General features: G+C 43.6%; 1 protein-coding gene across 1 annotated transcript in view; it reads left to right on the top strand.

The window, feature by feature from the left end:
* Positions 1–9,596: 9,596 nt before the first annotated feature.
* The window catches only part of TRDMT1 (tRNA aspartic acid methyltransferase 1), a 30,645-nt gene continuing 21,423 nt past the window's right edge, over positions 9,597–18,818 (top strand). The window contains exon 1 of the mRNA XM_015423763.1: positions 9,597–9,714. Within this exon, the coding sequence (XP_015279249.1) occupies positions 9,651–9,714 (64 nt within the window). The 5' untranslated portion in view covers positions 9,597–9,650. The remainder of the gene's footprint in view (positions 9,715–18,818) is intronic.

Genomic DNA, 18,818 nt, shown 5'->3' with positions numbered 1-18,818 from the left:
AGAGGAGGGCTTAATCTCTGTCTCCCTGTGCTATGCAGGAATTCTCTCCATGCCTTGCCATTCCTCTTAATATGCATAAAAACAGAGGCAGGGATGTTGCACACTTGTTCTCTTTGCATGTGCCCAAGCAGGAGGTTTTCCTTGAAAAGAGGGGAATTACAGCTTCACATGGCTAGCAGCCCACCTGAGGTTGCCATGGGTCGAACAACACCAATCTCTACATACTGGCTATGCTCTGAGTTAGGCCTTTATTGCACTGCTTGGGAAGCTTTTGGAAATCTGTATTGTGGTTAAAGTGGAGTCATCACACAGCCAGATGATGAAGGAATTGCAGAGGTGGGGCATAATTTGAAACCCCACCACTTTTGATATACCTCCCTCCAGGATTCTATAGCTCTCAGGTTTGTGTAGGTCAATTTACCCATCTTCTTGTATATCCTCCCCCACCCCCACCATATTCTATACCTTCTGAGCATGTTTAGTCCACATCAGGCTATGAGTGTGGATGTGTGTCTTTTACCTAATTATTTTCTAAAGTCCTAGTTTTTTGCATTCATGGGGAGTCCCAAGTGTATGAAGAAGCCCCTGCCTTAACTTTTGGGTCGTTCACTTTTGCTCCATTCATAATCCTAACAGGAACTGACTACTTTACTAATAGAAGGAATGATATCAATGGGTCACACCTGGAGTGGTTGTAACAGCAAAAGATTTTTCCAAGCATTGTATCCCCCACCTGCATATAATTACTGTAACTATTACCTATGGAGGCAGTGCTATCAAGGTGTACATTACGGTACCTGGTGCGTCTGAAGTTTGGCAGCTGAAGTAAGGAGGGTAGCTTAATAGGTGGGATGTGTAAATGCTGTACCAGCAGGGCCCAAGTCTACACTGTGGTGTTATGTTTCTATTCCAATTGCTAGCAGAGAGCAACCTTTTAGACTGAATGCTTCGTAGGTCTGAAGGATCATTTTATACAGAAAGGATTTTTGGTGCTTTGATTTACTTTTCTGCTTCCCCACCTTTGCTTTTAAGCAAAGCTTATATTTGCTTGCAAAAAACTTGTAACCCACGAGCTTATTTTAAGAATAAGTACTGTATTTACCCAAAAGGAAGGCTAGTTTTTTTCCTCTCCTAGGTATGCCATCAAGAAAAAGAGGGGGTTGTTTAATATTTGCATACAACTTATGAGCAAGTAGACTAATGAAAAACTGTGTGTGTGTGTGTGTACAACATTTTAAGGATGTGATCATTTTCCTTTGGGGTAAATACAGTAACAGACATCTGACTTTTAAAAGCATAGCTTTTAAGTTTTGCTAGGGCCACAACAGCCATTTGGCTTACTATGGAAAATAAATTCAAATTACATTTTTAAAAGAGTGATTTGTGGTTGGCTTCACTGGGATCGCTGGAACCATTTGTAAAGTCACTTTACAAAAATAGCTTGTTGTGTAGAAGCCACCAACATAGGGGGCTGGCTCCAGGATCTGAGGGGCTGCAGATTAAAAAAGACACCCCAACCCTACAGTTACTCCCCATCTCCACCCCAGGCTTGCAGCACCCCTCCACACACACACCCCACATGAGAAAATAGTACTAACTCATTTGTGTAATCTACATTTTTGATCCTTCCTGCTGGTCCTCCAGGTTCTGTGACACCAAAAGGGAGGCAGGGTTTTTAATAGTGTTGCATCCAAAACATAGTGCAGTGGGCTATTTAAATATCCTTAGACCTGAGCAGATATTTGACCATCTCTACTGCAAAGACCAGTTGTGTTCTAGCAGTTATCAGCCACAGAATAAATGGGTCATCCCTTTAAAACAAATCAAATATTGCTGGCACAGTAATTCAGTCTGGATTGTTTTCTAAATTACACAAGGAAACTGGAAACCTATAACGTGTTTTGTGTGATTTTTGCATGCAGCTGACGCTTTAAAAGAATACATGACAAATGTACACAGATGTAAATGAACTAAACCTCAATCAACGCTCTGTTGCACATTTTTATTCCACTCTTCCTCAGAGGATTTCAAAAATAGTTCTCCCTTGTTTTATCCATATATCAAGTTCTGAGAGAGAGGGACTGGCAAGTTTGCATGACACAGGGGGGATTTGAAGCTGGGTTTCCCAGGTCATGATATGACACTTTAATCACTATATGTTACACCAGTTCTCACTAGGCCCAGCCAGCCTTTGGTATAATCAAAAATCCTGTACTAAGTTAATGGTCTGTTTGTCATTCTGTTGAAAGCTGATGTCCTGTAGAAAGCAGCAGTTCTGGAAAATTAACAGCTCTTCCAAGCTACAAACGTGTGACAGTATGCAGTCCTGGACTTGACATCCTGTAATATATTTTTGACAATGTCCTCGAGAAAGGGCGTACAGATTCTTAGCAAGGAGGGGCCTCAAGGCAGCCTGAAAAGGAACTCAGCAAAGCCAAATGCTTTCTGCCAGGAACCGGCTGCCGGTCTGAAAAGAAGGTCTTTGAATACTTCTCACTTTAAGAAGTGCTCACAGCTGCCAAAGGAAGCTTGTTCTCGCTCCATCTATATAATCTGGTCTGCAAATCTGGGCCTGAAATAAAAGTTTGGGAGCAATTTGCCGTCCTAACCTTATCCTTCCAAGCTCTGTAGAGGCTATATTGCCCAGATCTTTTCAGAAATCTCCCCTGAGGATATACCTGAATTTGTTGTTCAGTCGCACAGTCGAGTCCGACTCTTTGCAACCCCATGGACCAGATCACGCCAGGCCTTCCTGTCTTCCACTGTCCTCTGAAGTTTGCTCAATTTCATGTACCTGAATTTAGAAGGGCACAATCCTGCTTATGATATCACTGTCAGCCGTTTATATGGCTGGAAATGGGAAATCCAACTATGGAGATTTGCTTTGATACATTTCCCAGCAGTCCAGTTTATTTTAATCAACCTGACACTTGAAGCAATTTCAGTTCAGTAGCCTGATCCCACTTTGTTCACACAAATCATAAAAAGTATAAATGAAATACAGTACTGTGAGCTTCAGTTCTCTAGCGAATGTTATCAGCAAAGGTGGTTCTTGATGTGGAATAAGATGTCCCCTTCGTAAGTCAAATGGGTGTTTTCTTTTGTCTATAAACTTTCCTACAAGAGCACTTTAGTTGGCCTAGTCATTTCTACCTTCATTTACAGTTTCCTCTCTACAGAATTCTTAGAAAAAGGGGGCACCGAATGAGAATCACGGATGTGTATTTACCACATTGGAGAGGCTTTGCATCTATGCTTGGTGCTCATACAAACAGACACGGAAAAGGCAACCCGCTGATGAATCCCTATAATATGCTACAACTTAATTCACCACTGAGTCGACAGACTGGAAACACCAGTCTAACCACAAAACTTGAAAAGAGAGGCTTGGGGAACAGCTCGGGATTATACTTTTCCTGTGTTCGGAGCTGCTTTAGGGAGACAAAAGGGGTATTGCTGCGGTACATCCTATAATGATGTATCCCTAGCTTGTATTTTCATACACAAACTGGATTTTGTTATGAAACTGGGATGGTCCCTCCTTTGAAAAGAAAGCGGGTCTGTAAATACTCACAATTTGGGAACAGGACGCAATATATATTAAGAAAGCATTAAGTAATCACAACATTTATGCCATCGAAATGATAACGCTCCTTCGATGACTGTATTCAGCCAGGGCTTCTGTGTGCAGCTGACCCAGAGTATTACTCCAGGTGGCAATATTTTTAGGGATGTCATTGAAACAGCCCGTTATGCAACCCCCAAACCCTTGCCAAATGCTGCAGAGGATACTGAGATGCATCTTGTGGTGCTGAATGGTTTACATATTGTGCACAGGCTGGGTCTGGGATCAGTCAAAGGGGAGTTGTGACTTATCCTGAGTTCCAGTCCATGTGTTGCCCAAACTGGATTATGACTGTACAGAAGGGATTCAGACGTCCCACCCTGTGCCCTTTTTCTGACCTGCAATAGTCCAGGGGCACTATTTGGCCCATTGGGGAAACCCACATCTGACTGTTACACAGGACATAGGGTGGGGATCTCAGACCCAACAGGCGTAACTCAGAAGCTTCTGTGTAGTTCCATGGCTATTTATAGGTGTGTTTTCTGTCCTTTTGTATATGATTGCAGCTGCTGGGCCAGCCGTTCCCACAGGAAGAGGTTTTTATCCCTCCCCCCCCTATGCCATTCTTCTCCTCTCCAAAATCATCACCTTCAAAGTTGTATTTGCCCCTTTCCTTCCTGGAGGAAGAGCAGTAAAAACAGTGTGGAGGTGGCAGTTTGCAGTGGGGGAATGGCACGGAAGTATTTTAAACTGATTATGAAATCACATATAATGTATAATCCCACCTGATCTTAATTAATGAAAAATATGTGTGAGTTCCCCTCGGACTTTTTGCCCAGTCTTCTATGAAAATGTTCTACTCTACACTTGGGATATTTAGGACACTGTATGTGTCTTTGAAACAAAGGACTGCCTGACACTTTTCTGGAGACAAATAAAACTTTAAAAAGATGTTTACACATAGTAGAAAATCCTAGCTAATCCAATGCTTACATCTGTGTATATTTCTTGAAACAATGTTTGCCTGATTCATCTTTAAAACTGTTATAACTGTGAGATGGCTGTCTTTGGAATGTGGAAATGATAACATTTAATTGCGTTGCCAGGTGGTGAGAGATGGTACCAGTCCTCCCTTCTTTGCCGCCACCACGCACCAAGAGGTTGATTTCACTCTCTGCAGCTGTTACCAGACAGAAACAAAAATGTCAATTTCTAGTTAGGACACCAATCTTAAAATACTGTAGAAATTTGTCAGTTACCGTCTCTGCCAGGAATCACTTTATTACAACTAGTGTGAAGACTACTAGATACAGTATTTTATGCTAGACAGCATCGGTCAGAGTTGGAGCATTGAATTTAAAACTCACTTTGGAGAAGACAGAATTCTACCCTGACAGGAATCTGGTATGGAATTACACAGCTTTTTTATTAAACTAAGTTTGAGTCCAGTGGCACCTTTAAGACCAACAAAGTTTAATTCAAGGTATAAGCTTCAGATATCTGAAGAAGTGTGCTTGCTCACGAAAGCTTATACCTTGAAGTAAACGTTGTTGCCCTTAAAGGTGCCACTGGACTCAAACTTTGTTCTGCTGTTTCAGACCAACACGGCTACCCCACCTGAATCTGTCAATGCAGATTTTTTTATTGTGGTAGGAATGTTTCTTGAGCAAACCCAGAATCTGCTCCGCTTTCAGGTGGTTTTCACTTTCATTTTAGAAATACATGAATGGTGAATGCAATGTAACTCCAGAGGGGTAGCCTGTTAGTCCGTTGAAGCAAAACAGAAGTCCAACGACACCTTAAAGACTAGCAGCATTTATTCCTGCATGAGCTTTCATGAGTCAGAGCGCACTTCTTCAAATAAAATGACATTGTGGCTCAGGCTATTCCAAATTGTGGGACATTCACCTTCCAGGCCTGTAAACCAAGAGGAGGCCTAGTTAGGGTTGCCAAGTCAAAAAAACTCACCGGCGGGGGGGCCTTGCCGGGCTCCGGGCCATAGAGTTTTCCCTCCGACGATTGGGGCCACGCCCCCAACGTGATCTACGTGGTCGCGTCACTTCCTGTGATGCAGCCACGCTGCGCTTCGGGGGGCGGGGTTCCCCCGGGGCCCGATTCCGCGGCGGCGGAAATCGGGCCTTCAAAGCAAGGGTTTACCCGCCACCCGCCCCCACTTGGCAGCCCTAGGCCTAGTGGGACCCAAATATGGTTCCTTGCATCTTCTTCAGCACACCCAGCTTCAGAACACTGTACAATGTTCTCCTTGACATTATAAATCCTATTTTGCATGTTAACAGATGTGCCAGTTGAAACCGAGATATTCTAGATTAATAGACACTGGATGCTGAGAAAAAGAAAGTTCTGGGGAGATTTCAAATGCAGCCCAAAGTGGTAGGAGGCAGTGATGAGATTCTGCATAGATGGAATGGTATGCATGATTGCTCCCTCCCAAAGGAAGTAAGGAGTAAATAAGATGTGTACATGTGCAGATCAAAATCTATCTAAAATGGCAGTGAAATGCAGTTCTGGGGATCTTATCTGGATGTGTAAAGCAGAACAGTTTTTTACCTTTAGATATGGGTCTCTGACTCAAAAACAAATCCACAAAATCCAGAATTCCAAAGCAGAGCCACTTGTCAAGCAGTTGACAAGTTAGTCCTGCGCACAGGGTTCTAGCCTAGGATTGACATTCTTGCCTCTAAGTAGTGCCACTGCAATAAATATGAGTATCAAGTAAAATGTGTTAAGGCTGCTCAATACTTTACATTTAACATAAATTAATACAAAAAACTGCCCAGACCTTGAAGAGTAATTTAGCTGATATCAACGGAACACGTACACCAAAATAGATTTGGATTTTTTTTAGAAGCCATCACTCCTCTATGAAAACACGAGGGAGGAAATGTTAAAGTCATGTGCTCCCAGAAATGTTAAAGTCATGTGCTGTTCCACAAATTATCAAGTAATCTACAGGCAGACTGGTTATGGGGAATGTAAGCAATCCACTTCAAAGTAAAGCTATGCCCAATAATTAGTAGGACTGGAGGTAATTACCTGAAGTTTTCATTTTAAATAATTTGCTTTTGAGTGCAATCTCTTGCCTAGTGTGCCCCTCCTCTTTGGGAAACTGTTTGGTAATTTCACTGGTGTAAAACCAGAGGAAATGAAAACTGTTTCACCACTGACTTCCTTCCTCCTCTCCCTGTTAAGAATTTGCATTCTACAAACACACCCCCTTTTAAGAAACAATGTTGCTCTGGAAAAAGCATTACTTCTGAAAGCTTTCATCTGTTGGCCACACAGCCCTCAGGTATGATTGCAAATGTGGGAGGGGAAATCCAGAACTTTTGGCAGCAAGTGGGAAGCATTCAGGATTTTAGGCAGCCCCTTCTCCCTACTTGCAAGCAATGCTCCCTGTCTTGTGAGCAAAATTTCTACTTTGTGAGCTACTGGCATTAAAGTTGTGAGCAGGACCGGCTCCAGGTTTTTTATGCACACTAGGCCAAGCTACATTCTGCCCCCCCCCTGCGCCCACCAATTTTCAAATGTAAATGCATTTTAGGAGAAGCTAGACGTCTTATATTTTACACACGTGTGGCCCAAAGTACCCCTAATTTCTAGAGGCACCTGATTTCTTGAAACATTTGAAAGGGAGACTTTTTCATGACTCTTTCTAGCTGCAAGCCCTCCAAAGCTTAAGCCAATTCCAGACCATTGAGAAACCTGGAACCATTTCTTAAAAAAAAAAAAAAAAAACGAAAAACAAAAAGATGCAAATGACTCCTTATTTTAACTTGGCACTCGGCTTCCCCACTATAAGTAGATATATATGATCAATGATTGCCTCTGGCCTTTCTCCCCCCCCCCCAAAAAAGTAAATAAGGTAAAATTAAATTTTCCTGCTGGAGACCGTCTCCCAGTCGATTTTAGTTAATTTCATCCTGAAATTGACTCAATAATTACAGAGCCGCCAATCTCTCAGTTCTTCCCCTTTTTCTTTCCTTTCTTCCTTTCTTTAAAAAAATCAGATCTACTTTCTATTTCCCCCAATTAAAAATGTTTTTAAAACGGCAGCATTCCCCCCCCCCTTTACCCCAGAATGAAAAAGGTGTGTGGGGGGAGGAAATATCCCATCTCTCTCTCTCTCTCTCTCTCTCCCCCTCTCTCGGGCGGCTCTGCCCATGGCTTTCTGCCATCCAATTCATTATATCTTCCCTCCTGCCCAGTGGGATGATTCTCTTCTTTTGAGGAAGAGTGTGTGTGTGTGAGGGGGGGGGAGTTCTCCTGTTTCTCCTGTTCTCGCCCCGCAAATCAGCCGTTGATTGGGAGGTAGCTGCGCTGGGGGATGGACCCTTCTCTTATTTCTTCTTCAACTTTTCCCTCTGCCTGCTTCCTGCCTTTCCTTTCTCTTCTTGTCTCCAGGTTGGAGATTTCGTTCTCCTCCCAAGGGTTAAGTCCAAAGAAATGCATGTTCTGTTTGCACTATCCTGGCACTTTTTTGGGGGGAGGGTGAAGAGCTGGCCGGAGGGAGGGGGGTATCCCGTCTCCTCCTCCCTCCCTCCTCTCTCCCAACTGGGCGACAATCTCACAATCCCCCTGCCAGCTGCAGGTTTGGCCTCGACCTAAAGGGCCAACAGGGGGTTTGGCCTCTGCGAAGAACGGTGTATCCCGCAGGGCTGCTGCCAGGTCCCTCATCACGCCGGATGGGGAACACTGGAGGGAGGGGAGGGGTGCCTGGGAGGGGGAGGGGCATCCTCGCAGCCACAAAGCCCTTGGGGCGACAGCAACAGCAATGGCCATGGGGGGGGGGACGTTGCCGCTCGGACATCACATACGAGAGGTCATTCTGGCTCCCCCAGCTCTCTGGAGGGGCTCTTTAAAAAGTTATGGCTGCCGCCGTTTTTCGGCAGCAGCTGCAATGGCCGCAAGGGGTGGGCGGGGCAAAATGTTTCCTGCATCCCTAAGCCCTGGGGTGGCGGGATTCCTAGGAGCAAATTCCACCTCTTGTGTGAGCGGCATCACACGGGAGAGGTCATCACACCAAGAGGTTGCCGCTCAGACATCACACAGGAGAGGTCATTCTGGCTCCCCCACTCTTGGGAAGGGCTCTTTAAAAAGTTATGGCCACTGCGCTGCAGCTGCAATGGCCACAGGGGTTCCCAGCATCCCTGAGCCCCGGGGTGGCAGCCATGGATTCCTAGGGGCAAATTCCACCTCTCTATAATTAATGTGGAGTGTATTATGGTCTAAAATTCCAAATTTTATAAATGTATTCAGAGCAGACATGAGACATCCTCAGTCCCGTTGAGCAGCTTGCCATGAGCAGGTTTTCAGCTTCAAGTCCCTTAGAACTCATCTTCTGGCTAAAATATTTTAGCAAAAACATTCAAAATGGGGTAAAGGAAGGGAAAAAAATGTTTCAGGCACGATGAAAAAAAGCGTCGCCCCCTCTGGCCAGAAACGAGAACGCTTCGCTGGTTGCATGATTGTCTGTGATGCAGCTGTTCGAGACACAGCAACGGGGGGTGGAGAAGGGAATCCGGGAATTCTAAATGCATGCAATGAACGCTTCAACGATGTGGCGAAGCGCAGTCGAGTGTCAGAGCATTTGTTTTAAAGGAAAGCGGTAGCAGACAGCAAACAAACAGAAGAGCGAGGAAGGTCTGCCCGCTCTGGGCTCGGAGAAAGCGCCGGAATGAAAACAAACGCTGTGCAATAGTGCGCATCCGTCTATCAGGATCAACATTGCCTTTTACTGAAGCTAAGGAAAATAAAAGCCGGATAGAAGGCAGTCTTCTGTTTGTTTTTCATCCAACCTAATAAAGATTTGTGGGAAATTCCGTTATTTGTTATTTCCGTGGGAAATTTGTGTTATTTTGGTTCGTGCTAGTATAAGGTAGTGCACGGCGTTTGTTTCTGGGCGTTCACTCTTGCCCAACAGCGGCGGCCAGAGCCGAGAACCCGGGTTCCTAGGCAGGCAGGTGGGAACGGAAGAAGGCCGGAACAAAGTGTTGTTTGCTGAGCGCGGTTGTCGGAGGAGTTGCACTGATGGCACCGCTCGCCGCTGGGGCAGGAGGAGGATGCAATGGAGCGACTGCGAGTGCTGGAGCTCTACAGCGGCATCGGGGGGATGCACCAGGCGCTGCAAGGTACACCTTCCCCCTCCGTCGCCGGGGTGCTTCTGTGCAGCAACAGCCCGGCCGCCTCGCCGCCTTCGGGAAAGGGGCGGGGACGTGTAGCTCGGGGAGACGCCGCCACTGTCATGGAGACGGAGAGTGTCTCCTGGCTGGGGCTGCTGCCTGGGTTGCAGACTCCCCCTGACGCTGCGCTTTGCCCGGTAAATCCTCAAGACAGACTTCTGTGAAGGACCTCTTCCCCGACGAGGGGACAATACATACTGGCCTTGATAGATCACTTGTTTGACTCGGTGGAAGGCAAACCACTCAGCAGCTAGTCAGCAATGACGAGGTTAATAGTAATGGCCTGCCTTACAGGCTTGTTGTAAGAGTTACAAGGTGAGCTGCTTTGGAGATTCTGAAATTATCAGGTCGTGTTGTGTGGTGGTTTGAGCACTGGATAAAGCCTGGGCAGACAAGGCTTCAAGTTTCCTATCTATGAAAGTGACTGGATGATTTCGGGCTAGTCTATTTCCAACAGCCTAATCTACTTCAGTGTAAGGATGAAGTGGAAGGAGAATCATTAATGCTGTCGCAAATTCCTGGGAGGAAGTGTATGTTATGGTAATAAAAGCTCATTGCCTGTTCTCCAGTTTATATTCACGCTACTACTAAAGCATTCGTGAACATCCTGAGCTGTTCTTTGAATGTGCGTTAAAGGGGAAAGGTTGTTTGTGAGATTTCTGCTTCTCAGACAGCTATTAAAGGCACAGGAATACTGTCAGAAAAAGGTGGTCATTTCCTTCTGGTACCTTCCAGGATTCACAGTCTAAATGTTTGAATCCCTATTTTCTTCTTAATGCAAACAACAGGTACTTCCCATTATTTCTAATTATATGTGTGGAGTACGGCTGTCAGTGGCTCCTGGCAATTTTACTCAGTTTAAAAGAGCTCCATGTTTGACATTGCCTTAATCAGAGGAGTCAGGTGTGAGTGTGTGAGACCCCTCCCCTCTTTTCCCCAGGTTTCTGCATTCCGGTTGGACTCTACAGAACAGTAGCTGTAGTCTGGTGTAGTGGTTAAGTAAAAGCTCATTGCCTGTTCTCCAGTTTATATTCACGCTACTACTAAAGCATTCGTGAACATCCTGAGCTGTTCTTTGAATGTGCATTAAAGGGGAAAGGTTGTTTGTGAGATTTCTGCTTCTCAGACAGCTATTAAAGGCACAGGAATACTGTCAGAAAAAGGTGGTCATTTCCTTCTGGTACCTTCCAGGATTCACAGTCTAAATGTTTGAATCCCTATTTTCTTCTTAATGCAAACAACAGGTACTTCCCATTATTTCTAATTATATGTGTGGAGTACGGCTGTCAGTGGCTCCTGGCAATTTTACTCAGTTTAAAAGAGCTGTGCAGTCTCCATGTTTGACATTGCCATAATCAGAGGAGTCAGGTGTGTGTGAGACCCCTCCCCTCTTTTCCCCAGGTTTCTGCATTCCGGTTGAACTCTACAGAACAGTAGCTGTAGTCTGGTGTAGTGGTTAAGTGCGCAGACTCTTATCTGGGAGATCCAGGTTTGATTCCCCACTCCTCCACTCGCAGCTGCAGGATGTCTTTGGGCAAGCCATAGTTCTGTCAGAGCTGTCCTTGAAAGAGCAGTTCTCGAGAGAGTTCTCTCAACCCCGCCTACCCCACAGGCTGTCTGTTGTGGGCAGGGGAAGGGAAAGGAGTTTGTAAGCTGCTCTGAGACTCCCAAGTGAAGGGTGGGTTATAAATCCAATCTCCTCCTCCTCCTCTTCCTCCTTCACAAAAAATACCAAACTGGAATCTTGTTGCACTTTATAAAAGCTAACACACTGTGGCATAAACTTTGTGGATTAGGGCATCTGGAGAAATGAGCTATAGTTTACGGGAGCTTATGCCAAAATCAAAATGAATGCTCTTAAGTTATCAGGTGTACCTATTCAGCAGAGCTGAATGTGCTTGTTTCAAGAAGCTTATTGTGAATGCAATTTGGCTATAATGAATTCAAAAAGCTACCAGTGGGTGTGGGGGAGGACACTTTTGCTTTAACACGTGATTGCCAAAAAAAATAGATTTTGCAAGCATACCTGATCTGCTTACTTATTTTGGTTGATGGCAGTGAAAGAAATTGAGTTTTAAAAAAAGACTGAACCAGTGAATGTTCTATTCCCTACCTAAGCCTACAGATTTTACCCTAATACAATGTAAGATTAGTATTTTGTGCTGCTATATCTACTTCTACTTTTACAACTGTTGTCACATCTGTTAATCTTACCTTATAATTAATGAGATTATTCCTACCTTACCTAAAAATCCTTGCAACTGAAACCACAGTCTGCAAGCACATGCATACCTACACGAGAGTAACTTCCATAGTACACAGTGGGGTTTACTTTTGAATTAAAATGAACATAATTGGGTTGTGTGTGCCGGTAGCTTCCCATGATCAAGGGATGATAGGTTGTATCTGTTAGCCAAAAAGGTGTGGGTGGGTTGGTGATGTTTTGCTAACAGGCCATAAATACTTATAATTTATTTATTTTATTTCATCAAACATCTGTACTGCCCTCCCTGTGAGAGTACTTTGCTGTAATAATATGCAACCTATTGTATCATTTATTGTTAGACCTCAAAAGTCTGTGTTCCCCCCCCCATTAAAAACTTTAAGCTTTAATTCACTTTGTTTGATAGTGAGGTCATGCAGTCTAAGAGACCAAGTGTGCATTCTAATATGTTTATATTCAAACTTAATTTTACATAAAATGAGATTTTAAAAAAGTGTTGGTATAACTAAAGTTATACTTGTTTTACACTGACAAGCAATCAAGTACTTTTTGTAATTTTGCCTAAGTTTTACCTTCCCTAAAAGGCTGAAAGAAGACAAAACTGACAGTATATTTATAAACAAAGCTGGCAATGGAAGGTGGTGTCAAGTTGCAGCTCAACACTTACGGTGCCCCCCCCCCCCACACTTACGGTGCCCACCCCCCCGCAGGGTTTTCAAGGCAAGAGGGAGACATGGTTTGCCAGGGCCTGTCCCTGCGCAGCAACTCTGGGGTTCCCTGGTGGTCTCCCATCCAAGTCTAGCCATGGCTAGCCAGGCTTAAGCTTCCAAGATCTGATGAGATCAGGCTAGCCTGGGGCTTCCAGGTCCTGGCAAAGAGAGTTAGACCCTTCTGTATCCATCGAAGTCAGTGGGTTTGGAAGGGTGGGACTGTGCTTAGGAATGGATTGCACTGTTAAGCGGCTTTCCACTTTTCATGTCTTCATGTATACAGCAAAAGTATTCAAAGGCCTAATAGAAATATTTCCAATGTGGGGACAGTAGTTCCTAACCCATTGTATTCTGCCCACATGAAAGAGTTACCTGCATCTTTGGCCGGTGGGTCTCCTTTCTGTTGTTTGTTTTAACGTAGCAGGACTTATGAATTGTCACCAGCTAGATGATATTCCTGTTTTAACTGTTTTAGCCGCTATTCTTTAGCCTTTTAGCCTGCTGCGGTGGGGAGGGCGGGACAGAAATCCAATAAAATGAATTAAAAAATAAATAAGTGATCTGTTTAAATTGTATGGACATTGTTCTATTGCTGTTACCTACCCTGAGCCCACTTGTGGGAAGGGCGAGATATAAGTTAATTCACTTTGGTTGATAGTGAGGACATGCAGTCTAAGAGACCAAGTGGGCATTCTAATATGTTTATATTCATATTTAATTTTACATAAAATGAGATTTTAAAAAAGTGTTAGTATAACTAAAGTTATACTTGTTTTACACTGACAAGCAATCAAGTACTTTTTGTAATTTTGCCTAAGTTTTACCTTCCCTAAAAGGCTGAAAGAAGACAAAACTGACAGTATAATTATAAACAGAGTTGGTGATGGAAAGTGGTGTCAAGTTGCAGCTCGACACTTACGGTGCCCCCCCCCCGCAGGGTTTTCAAGGCAAGAGGGAGACATGGTTTGCCAGGGCCTGTCCCTGCGCAGCAACTCTGGGGTTCCCTGGTGGTCTCCCATCCAAGTCTAGCCATGGCTAGCCAGGCTTAAGCTTCCAAGATCTGATGAGATCAGGCTAGCCTGGGGCATCCAGGTCCTGGCAAAGAGAGTTAGACCCTTCTGTATCCATTGAAATCAGTGGGTTTGGAAGGGTGGGACTGCGCTTAGGAATGGATTGCACTGTAAGTGGCTTTCCACTTTTTGTGTCTTCATGTATACAGCAAAAGTATTCAAAGGCCTAATAGAAATATTTCCAATGTGGGGACAGTAGTTCCTAACCCATTGTATTCTGCCCACATGAAAGAGTTAACTGCATCTTTGGCCGGTGGGTCTCCTTTCTGTTGTTTGTTTTAACGTAGCAGGACTTATGAATTGTCACCAGCTAGATGATATTCCTGTTTTAACTGTTTTAGCCGCTATTCTTTAGCCTTTTAGCCTGCTGCGGCGGGGAGGGCGGGACAGAAATCCAATAAAATGAATAAAAAAATAAATAAGTGATTTGTTTAAATTGTATGGACATTGTTCTATTGCTGTTACCTACCCTGAGCCCACTTGTGGGAAGGGCGAGATATAAGTTGAACTAACTAACTAACTATATAACCGGAATATTTTGAAGTAAGTGAAAAATCTGTCAGTTACCTCTTGTCCTATGGAAACCATAAAATGTAAGCAATAGGAAGGTGGAAGGTTGTTCCGAATAAGTGAAAATTTGCTTCCTGTGAACATTAATAATATCCTAATGGCTATAGTGGACTATGGAATTCAGTGGAAATTACTTTCATGGGATTGTGGTCTTCTTAATCATATATATCTAATATGCTGAACAAGTAACTCTCTCAAGGTACTGATTCCTAAAGGGAGCATAAGTTTGATTATCAGTTCTTTGCCTTTGCGTCTGAATTTCTACAGCATCTGAACTATTATGGGTGTCCCAGAATATGGGGATAAAATAGTGTTCATTTCTAAAACTTGGATGAAGAACAGTTGCTGAACAACTGCTGCTGTTTTTGGGAAAGCTGTAATTTACATTTTTCCTCTTTTCAGTTTGCATCAGATGAATTAGTTACAATAAAATCAGACATAAAGGCTGTGATCTTTTTGTATAGGTGGTGCTCTCTTATTTTGGTTGGTTAATTCTATGGACACTTGGAGGGTTAAATGCCAGTTGAAATTTACATATGAAATAACAATTCCATCATTTGCATTCTGGTCTCCGTGGGAGATAGTGTTAAACTAAGAAGGAGAATAGAGGCATTTGGGTGCTTTGTTATTATAGAAGTTTTATAACCTGTACATATTAATCACACACATTTCTTTTGAACACATATAGTATCTGAGAATAGAGAGGTAAAAATTTCTGAAAAATTGGAAGCCCTGGGACAAACAAAGCAAAACAAAAACATCATTCCCCCCCAGGAGGTTTTTTTGGGGGGGAGGGAGATGGACATTTGGGGGGAAATTGAAATATAAGTAATACTTTATTTCCGATCAAATCTAAATTTATTTTACTACTTTAACGACATAAAATGCATCTTTTGTAACTTATACTATAAAAATCTATATTTATATCATTTCAACATACAAACAGTTTAGTGACTATAAAAATCTATATATCATTTCAACATACAAACAGTTTAGTTTTCTACAGACAAAATATCAGGTATACACAATACTTGAAACAGCTGCAATCTACTGCCCCTTGTGCTATTTTAGGAAATGTATTTCTGCCATCTGAGAGGAAGGGAGAAAGTTGAAATTAGAAAACAAAATTTTGTATTAAACAAAGAGAAGTGAGTTATTTAGACAAAAATGGTATCATTAGTCACAGTGGCACTACCAGCATATTTGGATAATGAGTAACACTGAAAATACATTATTGACATGTTCAGTATTTTCAAACACATGCTAACATATTAAGTGTTACCAAAATTATTCACATTTAAACAATATTTCTACAGGATACGTAGGCATTATTGAATGTCGTAGATAATTTTTGCATCAAAATTGCATGCTGTACATTTTAAGTGACCAAACCTTGACTTTAAAAGTATTTATTTAAACATTTATACCCCCATCTTCCCTTGTGTTTCAAGATAGCTTACAATAATAGTTTAAAATATTTTGTTTAAGCCAAAAATAAAATAGGAAAGTATTCACTCATTCCAGCAGACAAAATATTTCATGAGAATTTCTTTTTTCTGTTTCATACTTCCCCAAAGTTCCTAATTTTTCCTTGAAGAAAAACTGGGTGTGTGTGTGTGTCCATCCAGGATGATTTTTTCCCTTGGATTTTTCCAGTGCCTTCACATCTCTGCCTCAGAAGACTAAAACATGTCTTAAGTTTTGCTAATATTGTAGAAAAGGGTGAACCTTGTGGGTCAGGACATATACAAGAATTTGTTCCCATGTTTGGAAACCCCCACCCCCCCCCCCCCCCCCCACCCACTGAATCCTTCTGATAACCATCTGGCTCTGGTTTCCTTGCTATGTTTATTCTAGAAAGTAAAGAAAACTAGAAGTAAACAGTTACTTGGGGGCGGGGTGCCAAGTCCTTGTAAATTTTCTTAACTGAAGCCATACAGATGGCAGAGGTCACAAGCTACTTACTCTGTATACAGTTCCAGGTATTCAGCTGTGTTGGTCTGAAGCAGTATTTGACAAAGTGTGCCTGCACACGAAAACTCATACCTTGAATAAACCATTCTTGGACTTAAAGGTGCCATTGGACTCTAAATTTGTTTTACTCTGGATTTGTTGTTGTTCAGTCGCACAGTCGAGTCCGACTCTTTGCGACCCCGTGGACCAGTTCATGCCAGGCCTTCCGGTCTTCCGCCGTCCTCTGAAGTTTGCTCAATTTCATGTTCGTTGCATCTATGACACTGTCTAACCATCTCATCCTTTGCTGTCCCCATCTTCTAACCTTATCCTGACAAGGCTGCATCTGGATCTGGTGTAACCTGCCATGCCTTGTCTCCCTCTTACAGCCCTGCCCCCCCTGTAAGGTGGAGAATTTGGATCCTTCATTCCTGTTCAGATGGCAATCTTATCCTTGTGCTAATGGGCTGGCTTCGTCCACTTCACTGCTGGTATGGTTTCTCTAGATGGCAGGCTGCAAGTAGAGTGTGGGTCAGTCCTGTCAGAGTCCCTGTTGCTATGCCTACAGGGCATGTAGTTAAAAAAAAAAAGTACCACTACTAGGTACTAGGGTTGCAGTGCTCATCTCCGTTTCCAAGCTGAAGAGCCAGCACTGTCCGAAGACATTTCCATGGTCATGTGGCCGGCATGACTGGATGCCAAGGCGCACAGAACACTGTTACCTTCCCACCAAAGCGGTACCTATTTATCTACTTGCAATTTCTTGCTTTCTGACTGCTAGGTTGGCAGGAGCTGGGACCAGAGACAGGAGCTCACTCTGTCATGTGGCACTCGGGTCTCGAACTGCCTTCCGGTCTGCAGTTCAGTGTCTTAACCACTGAGCCACCGTGGCCCCATAGAGTCTTAGGCAGGGGTCTTTTAGCTGGAGCTACCAGGGACTGAACCTGGGACCTTCCGCATGCCAAGCTAGGGATGCTAGCCTCCAGGTGGGACCTGGGGATCTCCTGGAATTGCAGTTCATCTCCAAACTACAGAAATCAGTTCTCTTGGAGAAAACGGATGCTTCAGAGGGTGGACTCTATGGTATTGTACCTCATGGAGGTCCTCATCCTCTGCAGGCTCCATCTCCAAAACTCCAGGAGTTTCCCAACCTGTATCTGGCAGCCCTGCCTCCCCATCCCCCGCTGGTGGCTAATCTCACTCTACTATAGAGCCGTAGCCCTCCCCAAACATCATTGTGTGTCTAGGGATGACAGGCTGTGCAGCATGGGACTTCCCTTTTGCTCTCTCCTGCTGCAAACTACTGAGCTCCCTCACATTTTGTTCCTGAGTGGCAGAGCACCTTCATGATGAATGACAGACAGGGCTAAGGTGGGCGTTGCAGTGGGAGAGGGGGAATCTGTGGGAATCCCTGCCCCCTCTTCTGAAGATTTAAGTGCCCTTAAGTCTTTGGAAGTGCAAGCTTTGGTACATGCCACTGTTGAGAAGACATAATTTGTTAAATACAAGGACAGACTTGGGAGATGATTGAGCTGTGTATTTTTGAGCTTATGCTGTGATCAGTCTGTTAGAAATCTGAAAACGGTTACAAGCATTTCTTTGTCTTCTGAATTTCTAAGGTACAGTACTTTCTCCTAACACCATTTGCTGACCGCTCTGTTCTTTAGATTTCTCCATGTGCCAAAAAGGAAAAAGGGAAAAAAAGGTTACGATTATGGTCTTAGAAAGCCAGCATTTATTGCTCTAGAATCTCTTAAAATGTACTAAGGTGCTTCATATGTTACACATTTCATGCCCTTGAGTCCACATGTAGCCCTACCATGTACGTTTTACAGCCAATGGGTGCAATTTGGGCTTGCGTGCCCATCTCATCCCACGAATCCTTGATGTTAATTGGGACTTATGCAAGTGGACCCTGCTCACGTGATTCACCTGCCCCTTCTGGTGGTAGAAAGAACAGCTCACACTGGAGGTTCTGTGAGCCGTAGAGGGGAGGGCTGTGTGTCCAGCACCTGCTCTTTGTAATACCTTTGAACCTGCACTGAGGCCATGTGTGAAGTCAGCCAGAGGAAACATTAGAGAGGCAGGGAAGGTACACATGGATACATGAAGGTTGCACGAACCTCCATATTATAATATATTTGTGTGTGTGTGTGTGTGTATGTAAATTTAATGATGCAAAACTGCCCCTTACTTGCATTGCGGTTCAATGAACCACTTGAATACCCTCTCCAAATTCAAAAAACTATTCTCTTTATATTTGCTTTAGGCAGGGACAGAAGAAGCCTGTGTGTGAGTGAAGGTATTATTTTGAATGAATTGACAGAAGCTGGTTGAACCTGGTCTAGTCAGTTTCTCCACTCCCTGGAACTTGCTGGAGCTTGGAATTTAATTTTTAAAAACTGCCCTGGCTGAGCAGAATGATCACATTGTAATTCGTGCCACCAAAACACCACGTGACATTCATTACAGGCAGCCAGCATATCCCATGTGATAACTCAGTCATGTGATGTAGAGCCGTTGCCT

This window comes from Gekko japonicus, unplaced genomic scaffold (genome assembly GCF_001447785.1).
Source record: "Gekko japonicus isolate JY-2015 unplaced genomic scaffold, Gekko_japonicus_V1.1 scaffold94, whole genome shotgun sequence".
Lineage (NCBI taxonomy): Eukaryota > Metazoa > Chordata > Lepidosauria > Squamata > Gekkonidae > Gekko > Gekko japonicus.
Note: the sequence above shows the minus strand (reverse complement) of the source record. Positions and strands in the feature narration are given on the sequence as shown.